This window comes from Barbus barbus (genome assembly GCF_936440315.1).
Source record: "Barbus barbus genome assembly, chromosome: 41".
Lineage (NCBI taxonomy): Eukaryota > Metazoa > Chordata > Actinopteri > Cypriniformes > Cyprinidae > Barbus > Barbus barbus.
This window is the reverse complement of record NC_136719.1, coordinates 4,857,229-4,869,855: the sequence shown is the minus strand read 5'-3', so window position 1 is coordinate 4,869,855 and position 12,627 is coordinate 4,857,229. Positions and strand designations below refer to the sequence as shown.

Here is a 12,627-nt window from a genome sequence, read left to right as displayed (position 1 = left end):
TTCCTCATCTTGATCCCCTCGTGCCTCTGATTCACCCTGTTGCCACCTCACCGCCGAACGTTCGGGACGAAAAAGTTTGTGCCTCGCTAAACAACACATCAGTCAACACGGCAAAACATTCCGGGCTTTGAAAGGATTATCAAACGCGACATGAGAGAAAGATGTGGTCGAAACACGAACTGGGACGAGTCTTTCCATATCTGAAGGTGGACATCTGCGAGGCTTGTTTGATACGGCTGCGATGACCTCACTGTTGCTAGCGTGTGGAAAAAGCCACGTCATAGATGAAAGACCATTGCAATCTGTGTTTGTGCGTTTGTTGCTACTACAATGACAATGCAGACATAACAAACGTCCTTGTTAAGCCTCTATAAATTAACGCTGATATTAGAACATAATGGGATCAGATGAAAGTGACAAACACTTGCAGTGGCTTCAAAAATATCATTGTAGAGCCTTTGGCTGCATCGTCTTTTTTTCATTTTGAACATCGATCTCCTAGCTGCGAGTTGCAAAAAACTAGAGATGTTTTTGAAGATACCTTGGAAGGTGTCCAAGATATCCAAAAATGTTTCGAGAGATTTGACTGACAACTCTCGGAGGGATTGGCATGGTAATGTACATGACAATGTTAATGTGTTTGGTCTTAGCAGAATAGATCTGCTGCTGCGGCAGGCAGAGCAAGTACCGAGACTTGCTACTGCCGATACATCCACAACATACTGCTGTGAGCATGTAAGAAATACTGCTGCTGCACAAAAAACATTAATAAATGAACCCCCCATAGCATACATGAATCACCCCGAAGCAGATCTATACAGGTGCAGCAAGCACTAGCTGAGTATTTAAATGTTGAGCAGCATGCTCATTGGCTGCTGATACAAAAAGAACCAATTAGCTGCGCTATATGATAATGATGTTATCATGTCAGATTGAGTTTGATCCATCGGACTGCGCCATCTAGAGTTTCATGCCAGAACTTTGGATTTTGGGGACCAATTCTCACTATTAACTAGGACTTTTTCCTCAATAAACTACTAATTTACAGCTTATAATAGTTAGTAAGGAAGTTGTTAAATTTAGATATGGGGTGGATTAGGGGATCTAAAATATGGTCAGAATAAGGCATTAATATGTGCTTCATGAGTACTAATAAACATCCAATATGCTAGTAACAGGCATCCAAATACTAGGTTAATAGCAATAATTGGTCCCTAAAATGCTACTGAAACATCATATAGCAGTGTCCTGTTTAGCTAGAATTAAAGGTTTAATTTAAGAGAACAATTCAGAAATGCAATAAAATGCATCTGATTTTTGTTTTCATGACAGTGCATACAGAGCTGATGAATTGGAGCAGTATGTTTTCACTCAAAGTTAGAAATGGGTTTTTCTTACGCAATCCCAGAATGAAGTTTGTGACACTCTGTTGTCCTTCTTTTCGTCTTCCCTAACGACAGACCTTCGCTCACCTCTCTCTTCAGAGCTCTGGGTCACCTCCACACATCTGGGAGCCATTTCCTCCCGAAAGGACTCACTTCCTGTGGGCAGTCGCTTAACATGAAGGTGTTTCTGCAAGAGGTCATGGTGGGATCATTTAAAAGGTGAGACTGATCCAGTTCCAGGTCATGAGAAATCTAGGCATGACCTCTACGGCAAGACAAAAAAGGATGTTTTATTTTTAAAGCAAAAGTCCAAAAATGAAAATCCCATCATTATTTACTCACCCTCATGGCATTCCAAACCTGTTTGCTGTTATTTTGTCTGTGGAAAGTTTGAAGTCTTCACAGACCTTTTTTTTTTTTGTCAAGCTCCAAAATAAAATCACCTAAGAAAAATATGCATGAACAAACCTTAGTTTAAAAGTTTTTTTTTTTTTATTATTATTATTCAAAAACAAGTTTGCACAAGTGTCCACTATCAAATCAGCAGTTGATAGAGCCTTTGTTCATAAATCCACAATTATACATAAATACTGACCTATAAGAAATATCCTAACTCTAACCCTGATTCTGACTTCAAATATTCAAAAACAGCTTAAATATTAGTCGACATGCCAAAGTCATCATAAACTTGATCTTCATTAGCTGACCTAACATCAAAATAAAACAAAGTCCCACGGCACAGGCAAAGTTTTAAAGATCTAAACAGAACTGTAAATTCTGATGGATATTGCATAAATAGCTTTGGGCTTTTGTTCCGCACACGCGGAATTTCCTTAAATTCGTTTTGAAGCTGCGTCTCCAAAGGACCTTTTAATGTCAGCATGGGCATCTGGTTTCTGCCCGATTCAAGATGGGTTCTTTTCATTCATGTCTTATGTAAATGCTATTGAACAAAAATAACCGCCAGGCCGGAGGATTCTTCCAATAACCCCATCACACCATATGCACGCTCTCATCTTTACGGCTTTTAATTCACATCACTAATGCATCACTTCAATCTTCCAGCAATGAGGCTGATGAACACAACTGTGCCAGAAACACAACATCTCAGCTAGCACAAGGAGATGAACAGAAGATTTAAAAGACGGTTCGTGTTTTTAATAAAATGATTGTTGTCCTGTGTTTACTAGGATATAATATTGTATGATATAATAACAATATGACATGTTCTCTTAACATATGCAATGGAACTAGAACTAATTTAATAACTACCAAAAACTATCAAATCCGATAACCCCAAAACAGGGCTGTCAAATGAATATTAATTTACAGTGATTCATTTTATTTAACACATACACAAACATTAAAATGAGTGTAATTATTCATGTCAACTGACCCTGAAAATTTCATGAGGAATCCCACTATCAGAGCAATTAATGTCAAAAATGTTGCAGCCATCAGTTTAAAAAAAATACAAATAAAATAATACCAATAAAATCATCGACGTCATGTTGTTCCAAACCTGTATTGCTTTCATTCTTCTGTCGAACACAAAAGAAGATCATTTGAGAAATGTCTCAGTGTTTTTTGTCCATGCAATGGAAGTCAAGATTAGCCAACATCATTCAAAATATCTTCTTTTGTGTTCTGCAAAAGTAAGTCATTTTGGATTTGGAAAGACATGAGGGTGAGTAAATGATGACTTTGGGTGAACTATACCTTTAAGTCCACTTTACAAACATCTAATGACCAAGTCTGACATATAAGACACCATCAAACAAGCTAAACTGCAAAGAATGAACGCAGGATTATTTCTATGGATGTATTGCTGCCTAGTGCACCTTTGTTTCAATTTTTTTATTACAGCCTAATTAAATTTAAGAGGCAGAACTGTGTGGTAGGTTGTGGGTAAAGGCATGGTCCGCTGGGCTCATGTTTGTTCCTGTGGGAGGAGGGGAACCAGAAGTTGATTTAATAGCATTTCCACTTCAAAGTAGCCGTTATTGCTGGGTTAGGGTTCCCTATTACCTGCACAACCCACGGATGCTTTAACAAGCACTGAGGCCTCTTTGAATACTGAACGTCTGTTACAACTGGGTCTAAATGGGAATTACAATTCCATCCTTATTATAACTGTGGCTTATTCACACAAAACTTATGCACAATTGCTTTTTAAGTCATAGTAAAGACCTCCCAATGACTTGAAATGAAGCCAATGATATTTATCATTGACTAACCCTAATTCAGTGCCTATCCCTAAACAGAGTATGTAGTTTAGCGCGTAGCTTTCCTCATTTGGTCCACAATATACTCACAATTTTTACTTTGTGGGAACCTTTGGACACACATAATGAAGTCCACATTGAAAAACTGCGGTTTTGTTTTACTTTAAACCTTAAAATAAACCAAACATGAAGAAATATTTAGAAATCCTATGTGATTTTCTTTGCACAGACGAGCAGATGTTCGCTTCCATTGAAGCACAAGATGCTCGCCGGATCATTATCAAATCATGATTGTCAAGTTTTGTTCATGTCAACTTAAAAACAGCTGTCATTACAGCAGAGGAGACACAAACCAAATACAAAGGTATTCTGAAATTCCAAACTCAGCTTATTGTAACTTTGATAATATAATTTTGTAAGAACTGTATTATTATTATTATTAAACTAAAAACGAGTGCAAGGCATTTCACTAGTGTTCTCAGACTTTTGGACCTCACATACAGAATTTCTTTCAGCCTTTGTGTCATCCACTATAACAGTTGTAGTCATACAGAAAACAGCAGATTAAAGAGATATCTTTACAGAAACAGTGTGTTGTAGTGCATCAGATATGTGTTAGACCACAAGATGGCAGACATGCATGACACTGAGTTCTGCCTGGTGCCTTCACTCCCAGCTGTTCCTTAACTCCCAATTCTGTGAAGAAAATGTACTAGGAAGATGCTGATTGTCAATTTGAAACAGGTTCTTAAAAAAATAAAGGATTGATTTTGGGTTGATGATGAAAGAAAATATTCCACTGAAACACATTTCATTTTCATTTCAAACCGAGGGCGCATGTCAAATGGGAATTGGCATGATGCCTATAATTAAACCTGATGCAATGGTTTGCATAGGTAGATTTGCACTGATTTACTGCTATGATAATCATGCTTTTGTTCATATCTAAAGGTTTTTGCTTAAAGATTCCCCGCAGCAACTTCACATTCTCCTGAATGAGACAAGACAACAGTGAGAGGGCTTTTCTCTTTGATCACAACACCTGGACGTCTCCCACAAATCAAATGACAGCCGCTTCCAAAAAAAGACTTCTGGTGGATTTGATATATCCTACAGATGGGATCCATTTCCTGAGGGAGCTTCAGTTGTCTGACTCATCCTTAAGAGACACTTTTCAGAGTTTGATAAAAGAGTCTCGAGATTTGCTCTTACACTTACAGCCGACACTTGCAAACTTGAATTGTTTCCATGCCTTATAAACTTCTGAGCAAATGTATTTATTCATCTTAACAAGACAATCTGATAGACACACAAGTATTTACTTTAATATCATTAAGCTTTGAAAAAAAGCATTATGTTCCTCTGAATCTAATTTCTTCACCAAATATGTTTCTAAATATTTCAACACAATCAGAAGCATTGGATTTCGATCCCCTCTCAAAGGGGTCATAGCGTGACTGTGTTAGACCACGTCATTTTCAGACAGTCATATCCTTTATTTGACAAAAGTACCAAACTTTTCTGGTTAGCGTAACAGGATGAAGCACTCTCAAGGTTTTCAGATGTGGCACAAAGAGAGCCCCCACATGGAGGAATTAGTGTTTACTATAAACATGGAGAAGCATAGCACATGTTCTTTGTGAAAAGTTGCTTTCATTATTATTAATTTCCTCTGGTTTCCTTTTTCTTTCAATGACCATCTGAATGTCCACCATGCATTGAGTTGCGACCGCAAAACATGATGTGCTTTTTAAAAAGCCTGATCAGCATGCATAGATACCCACAGTGTGTCATTTATCCAATTTTCCATTAAAGATTGTCTTGTTTTGTCCGTAAACAATGTCGTTACTATAAATCATTCTCATCGTGTCGGCAGAACCAATTGCATTTCTCGGCAATGTCGTCTTTACCTGGAATGTTGCAGCACAGGCTCCAAACAGGCTATACCAGTAACTTCTTCTCAAAGCCGACACCAGAAGTGCTTTCACTCAGTACCTGTAGACATGTCTCAAAGCAAACCTGAGGAGCGTCTAGCTTTAGAGTTGAGCTGTGCGATTTGTTTGCAGCTGTACCATGATCCCGTGACCCTTCCTTGTGGACACAATTATTGCTTGGGTTGTATACAAAATGCTGCCAGCGCAGAAGATCCCAAGTCCCCAAAACGGTGCCCGGAATGCAGGGAAGAATACAGCAGCCCGGACACGCTTCCCAAGAACTTCAAGCTTAGCAGTATTGTGGATGGGTTCCTGGTGGCCACGACAGGCGGCGGACTGAGAGGAGGCCCTACGGTGCCATGTGACCAATGCCTGGACAACCCTGTAGCTGCGGTGAAATTCTGCACACGCTGTGAAATGTCACTGTGCCCCGGCCATCTCAAAAAGCACGAGGAACGGCACCGCTCACTACACGTCTTAGTGGAGCTGCCCGCAGAACGGGATGGGAAGAGGTGCCCTGTGCACTTGAAGGTCACAGAGTACCTGTGTGCGCAGGAGCGCCTGTTCCTCTGCTCCGAGTGCGTGATGGAGGGCACTCACCAGCACCACGAGGTGCAGACGTTCGAGGTGGCGAAGGAAGAAATGAAGAGAGTTCTTGAGGAACTGGGGAAGTCTGTGTCTGACAAGCTGCAGATGACAGAAGCTCTGGTGAAAAGTGCCAGTGAAGGTCCAACGGACAAGGCCGAAGATAAACTGGTGGCCAGAGCAAATATACTGCTGGACAACATGACTTCGCTTATAAGTACATACACGGTAAGAATGAGGTAAAATTATTCTACTAGTTCAGATTGGTGTGTTCAGACAAAATGTGCATGATGTGGAAGTAGTCTCGTTTGGTTTTAGTCAACCCAGGCTCATTGGAAATACGTGTCTGAGGTGACATTTCATTCAAGTGCCACTATTATCATATTTTGGTTTTGGGAGTCCCCAACAACAGGTTGACATGCATGCAAGGTCAAGAAACACTTTAATTTTCTTATAATATGCATTTATGTTTACCTTATTTTCTCAATGACTCCCAAACAATTCTCTCAACGATTCGTTTTTCCAAACCCCTCCTTTGGAAAGGTCTTATTTTCATTTCATCATGCCTGTAATGCCTGATAAAGCAGCAATTGTGAGTGCAGTGCGGCTTGTGTACAGCGTTACCGGGGAAAGCTGCACCTAGTGGCAAAAAATCGATTTGCATTTTCATTCAGACCAACGCAAAAAGACCAACAAGTGGGCGGGAAATATGCTAATGTTTCATGTTGAGGTCAAGTTTGCCAAAAGATAATGCTCTGTCGTGGTAGAAAATGACATACCCCCTACACCAAATCCGACCTTTTTGAACAATAATGTTAACGAATGCAAAAGTCATATAAAAATGTATTCGCAACCATTCTATTTTAACTTCCTTATTATACACATGTTTGAGTTGTTTTGTCCAACCATAGTTTCATGGGATTCATACCAGAGTGCTTCACCTCACAAATGCAATACTGTATCGCATGAGCTACCAAGCAAACCTACTATATTAGAAAACCCACACATATGAAGCTATATATGTGACGCTAACGTTCAAAAGTATACATTCTCAAATGTCACAGCATGTAAACTTGCTTTGAAGTCATAACACAATATTTCACGATGGATTGTGTGAAATTAGGCTTTCTTAATCGAAACGCTGACCCTGTAAATCATACTTTGCGTGGAAAGGAATGAAAGTTATCAGAGTTAAACTGCCTCTAGTGTTAATTTCAACTGGAAACTGCAGCGATTTGTACGTATAGGTAGGTTTTTTTAGTTTTGCATAAATGTAGATAGAAGCACATATTTCCAATGAGCCTGGGTAGGTTTTAGTAGTGATGCCAAAGAAAAGTCACCATTATGTCGAGAGCAACTGATCTACATCACCCTTACGAAAATTAACCATGGTTTTACTACAAATTTAACCAAAAAGCCATGGTAACCACAAATTAAGCATGGTTTTGCTACACTAACCATAGTTTAACCATGGTATTTGTAGTAAAACTGTGGTTGTACAAATCATAATCAATACACCAAAAGCCATGGTTACTACACTTTTACTATAATCCATGGTTAATTTTCGTAAGGGCATTGCCGACGACATACAGTCGTGTTGTGGTAAAGCACATTAACGCTGTTTATATGTGATGTTTTAAGAGTCGTATGAGCACTGTGATGAACGACGAGCGTCATTCGCGAGACAAAAGCTGGCAGGCCAATCTATGCGACTTGGAGGGTTGTCTACACCAGCTGCAGGAAGCCCAAAAGTGCACCGGTGAGGTTCTCTCTCAATCCTCAGAGTCTCTCTTCATCCAGAACTACCTCAACGTCGAAGCAAGAGTCCGCCAGGCTGCTAACGTCACCATTCCTGCTCTACCTTCCCAAGAGTCTTCCAATGCCAAGCAGCTGCGCTCGATCCTACGCACAGACGCCTTCCATGGTGAGATGAGTCTTCTGTTGGAGTACCTCCATGGCATGATGAATCCTCTAGACCTGACCTTCAATGCAGCCACGGCCCATCCTAGCCTTCTGTTATCCAGCGATCTCAAAACAGTCAAGCAGTGTGCTGGAGTTAAGAGCAGCACCGCTGGAGATCAGAGTGAACGTTTCTCCATGGCCACTCAGGTCATGTGCACCCAGGGTTTCTCCACAGGAGTTCACATGTGGGCAGTGGAGCTTGGTCCTGGGTGTATGTGGTCTCTGGGACTGTGCTATAAAAGCATCCCACGTAAAGGTGACCACAGCAGGCTGGGGCATAACACCAGTTCGTGGAGGCTGCAGTGGAAAAGCAAGAAGCTGATGGCGTGCTATGACTCGGCTAATGCGGCCGTAGGTGAAGGGCTGGTCATGCCGCCAAAGAAGGTTGAAGTGACCCTGGATTACGAAGGAGGAACTATTGCATTCCACAGCTCAGGTCAAGGAGGGCGAAGGCAGCACCTTCATACATTTAGTGCTGTGTTCAAGGACACAGTATATCCTGCGTTCGCGATCCACTCTTCTTCGGTGGAGTCATGGATAACTATTCTGAGTGGAGTTTGACAGACACCAGCATACTTTCATTTTCACTCTTGCTTCATTCTCTTTGCCATTCTTTATGCATTATTACGCCTAAACATCTGCACTTGGAAAGAAACGCCCCGGCATAGTCCAGGAATGTCATGCACATTTTATTTACTAAAGAAAAAAATCTTGTAACAACTTAGCAGTTCTTTATGTATAGTAAAAATGTTGGTGTGGTATTTAACATGTTAAATAAATAGCAACAATTTGTACAATAATCAAGAAATGTATTTACTATGGGAAAGGGTTTGAAAATTTGAGAGGGCAAATATATGTCGCCTCAGTTTCAATGGGCATGATGCTTCTGGAACAGTCATATATACCAGAGCAAAGCAACCATAATTACAAATGGACTTCTTTTAAACTGTGAATGAAATGTTTGTGCAAGTATTAGCATACACCTAAAAATAGGACAAACTGAATGGATTTTGTTAAAATGTTACTCAGAAGTCTAGTTTCTTTGGCCCTAAATAAGATGAGTCTTTGAAGAAAGTACACTGTGCATAGCACGTTTTATCCAGAGGTCAGATCTTTCTGTATCTGGAAAACAATCAAATTCAGATGCTCTTAAAGAAACAGAGCATGAACATTATCAATGCTTTACAGGTATGTCATAAGACTTTTGCTTGCAGTTTCACTTGAACAAATGGTAATGCCAGTAAAAGTGACAGTAAAAGAATGCAAACTATGCATGCACACGATTAGGTACATTAACAAGCATGCTATCGAACAACATTCTTCAATGGGCATATGTGCTGATTTGCAGATTAGATTAAGTTTTACTAAATATGTAAAAACACCTGCAGCAAAGTTCTCTGTGTATACCATGGCCTGTATATGCTTTCCCACTGAACAGAAATAAAAGTAAATGTACATCAGCTTGTCCTGCAAAACAAGAAATACTTGTTCACACTTCCTTATCACATCATTTAAATAGTTTGGCTCAAATCAGTCTGACCTGACATAAATTCAGGATGATTTAAACTCATTTGGTCTGCCAAACCTACATCACTTGAATGGCTATAATTTTTAAATTAATTCTGTAAACACATCATAGAATTATTTTATCTACAACAGCACCATCTACTGGTTACAGCCAACTTGTTCTTGATCTGTATAACATCTTTATGATCAGTTCCTCACTTGCACATATAAACATATAAAATTAAAAATATTAAACTGAAACAATAATTAGTGTAAGTGTTTCATTAACTTGTCCGTCAGGCTACATAACATGTCCAAAGCCAGATAGCAATGGTAATACAACAGATGGTAATAGCTGACTTGTTATCAGGCCTGATGTGCCATAAAGAAAAGACATTTTGCAGTTAACCATTAACATCATACGACTTTAACCCTGAGAGACCGCGGAAGAGAACATCACCTCAGCTATACGAAGTTCTCATCCAAACGTAAGTGCAGTTTCTTATGTGTGTGATCAAGTTAGCGTTTTTTGTGCTTTCTGATTTGTCTTATATACTGATAAAGGTAAGTTAGTTCTGAGAAAAGTTTGTGTAGCATATGCTTGCAAATCCAACTTGATTTGTTAATTTGTTATGCGATGTTAAGACATTTTAAAGTATGCCAGAAAAGTCCAAATATTTTAGGCCACAGTGTGTCATTGCTTTATTAAACTTTTTGAAATATGTCATCTTGCCTTGTTTACTACTCCTACTATGTATTTTGTCATTTTTAAACAGAGACTAGAGAGGATAGTGGTGAAAATGAGTGACATAGATGACGATAGCGAAATATACTTCTCGGTTACAGTGAGTATCAATTAAAGCATATTGTTTCTAAATGGTCTAAATGCCAACAATGTTGTGCCATTTACTAAATAATGCTCTTAATGTGATTACTCACTCTTTTGTGGATTGTGTGCAGTTTTTGGGTCGTATCCAGGTGGTCCGTCCAGGTGGGATGCAGATTCTGACAGATGCATTACAAGCCCTACAGGTGATAAAACCATAAATGTCACTGTACTGTAGTCATTAGAGATATAGATATTATATAACTTGATCCTTTGTCCTGTGTCCCATTTGTATTACTTTCCTTCCCTTTTAGGATCCAAACACAGAAATGGATGAGAAAATGAAGAAAACTAAAGTACAACTGTTTCTGACCAGAAGTGCTATTGACATTCTAGAGCATAAAACAAAGGTGTGACTGAGGACTATGCTCAAGCTCAGACAGTGATACACGTGTACAATGGAGAATAACCGTCATACACTGTCTCCCTCTTGTTTTCTCAGTTCATGCTGCACTCCTGCGCTCTGCCCTCTGTTTCTTTCTGCGCAGTACATCCGACTCAGCCCAAAATACTCGGCTTTGTGGCCAGACACCCAGCGGCGGACATGTACCACTGCTATATTTTCCAGAGCAAGAAATTTGTGAGTTCTAGAAATCCTAGATGCATTACTTTTGATATGTATGATGCTTTTAGTTCAGGATTTACCTGTTACTTCACTATTTTCCATTTACATTCAAACTTGTAGCCCCTATAGTTTTCATTGCCTTCTTATTGTTCTGTTGCCTCCTCTGCCTGGGAGTCTATGGGAACCACTTGAACTGTTTTAAAGGGTTACTCCACCCCAAAATTAACATTTTGTCATTAATCACTTACCCCCATGTCGTTCCAAACCCGTAAAAGCTTTGTTCATCTTCAGAACACAATTTAAGATGTTTTGGATGAAAACCGGGAGGCTTGTGACTGTCCCATTGACTGACAAGTAAATAACACTGTCAAGGCACAGAAAAGTATGAAAGACATCGTCAGAATAGTCCATCTGCCATCAGTGGTTCAACCGTAACATTATGAAGCTGCGAGAATACTTTTTGTACACAAAGGAAATTAAAATAACAACTTTATTCAACAATTCGTCCGTAGCACCATTTTGGAGAGTATCTGCTGAAAGCAAACTGCATACGCTGTTCTTTGTCAGCCACGCCACAGAAACATTTTCTACGTTTATTTAGGCTTTGATTTGAATGAAAACAGCTTATCCGTGCGGTTCGGCTGACAGAGAACAGCATACCCTGTTTGCGTCCAGCGGATACTCTCCTAAATGGTGCTACGAGAAATGAATTGTTGAATAAAGTCATTTCATTTTCTTTGCGTAAAAAAAGTATTCTCGTCGTTTCATAAAAATCAGATTGTACCACTGATGGCAGATGAACTAATTTGACGATGTCGTTCATACTTTTCTGGGCCTTGACAGTGTTAATTGGACAGTCACAAGCCTCCCGGTTTTCATCTAAAATATCTTAAATTGTGTTCCGGAGACGAACAAAGCTTTTACGGGTTTGGAAAGACATGGGGGTAAGGGATTAATGACAAAAATTTTATTTCAGGCTGGAGTAACCCTTTAAAGGCAAGTCAGTAGAAAACATTTTGGCTGTACAAAGAAAATGTACTCACAGTCGACTCCAAAAGAGTAAATTTCTCCATTTTTGAATAGTTTTGATGTTTACTTTTCCCTCTGTAAAATTGGGTAGCGGCAACAGCTAGGTAATTAAACTGACCCTGTTTTGCTGTAAAGTACATAGAGATGAGGAATCAGTTGACCCTTTGCCGGGAGATTGATTGGCAGCCGATCTGACCAATAGTAACACCGAATCTGCCATTTTGTCCTACAAACAAATCAGACAGGAGAGTAGATTAATATCAGTGGATTTGAACTTGAAAAGCTGTGTATATAGATGTCTTTCTGCAGTTGAAATAAGATACCCTCTGATGTTCATTCATGTTTATTTAAAGCCATAACTAGTAAAGAGGAAGCTATGATCAGTTCACCTGCCACTTGAACTGAAGCACTACCGTGCCCTGTTGAAAAAAGGTATGTTTTGAAGCATGGCTGCTGGTTTGAACGTGTTAAGCTGGTCATGAGCTGGTTTAAGCTGGCCATGTGCTGGTCCTAAGCGGGTCCTGAGCAGGAGCTAGTTGCTTAGGACCAG

At 39.6% G+C, this 12,627-nt stretch overlaps 1 protein-coding gene across 1 annotated transcript; it reads left to right on the top strand.

Annotated features, from left to right (window-relative positions):
- The first annotated feature begins 5,606 nt into the window (after positions 1-5,606).
- LOC306861067 (E3 ubiquitin/ISG15 ligase TRIM25) lies at positions 5,607-9,560 on the top strand. The gene is made up of 2 exons (XM_079403139.1): positions 5,607-6,357; positions 7,771-9,560. The coding sequence occupies exons 1-2, from the start codon at positions 5,614-5,616 to the stop codon at positions 8,650-8,652; spliced, it is 1,626 nt and encodes a 541-aa protein (XP_079259265.1). The 5' UTR covers positions 5,607-5,613; the 3' UTR covers positions 8,653-9,560.
- Positions 9,561-12,627: the final 3,067 nt, after the last annotated feature.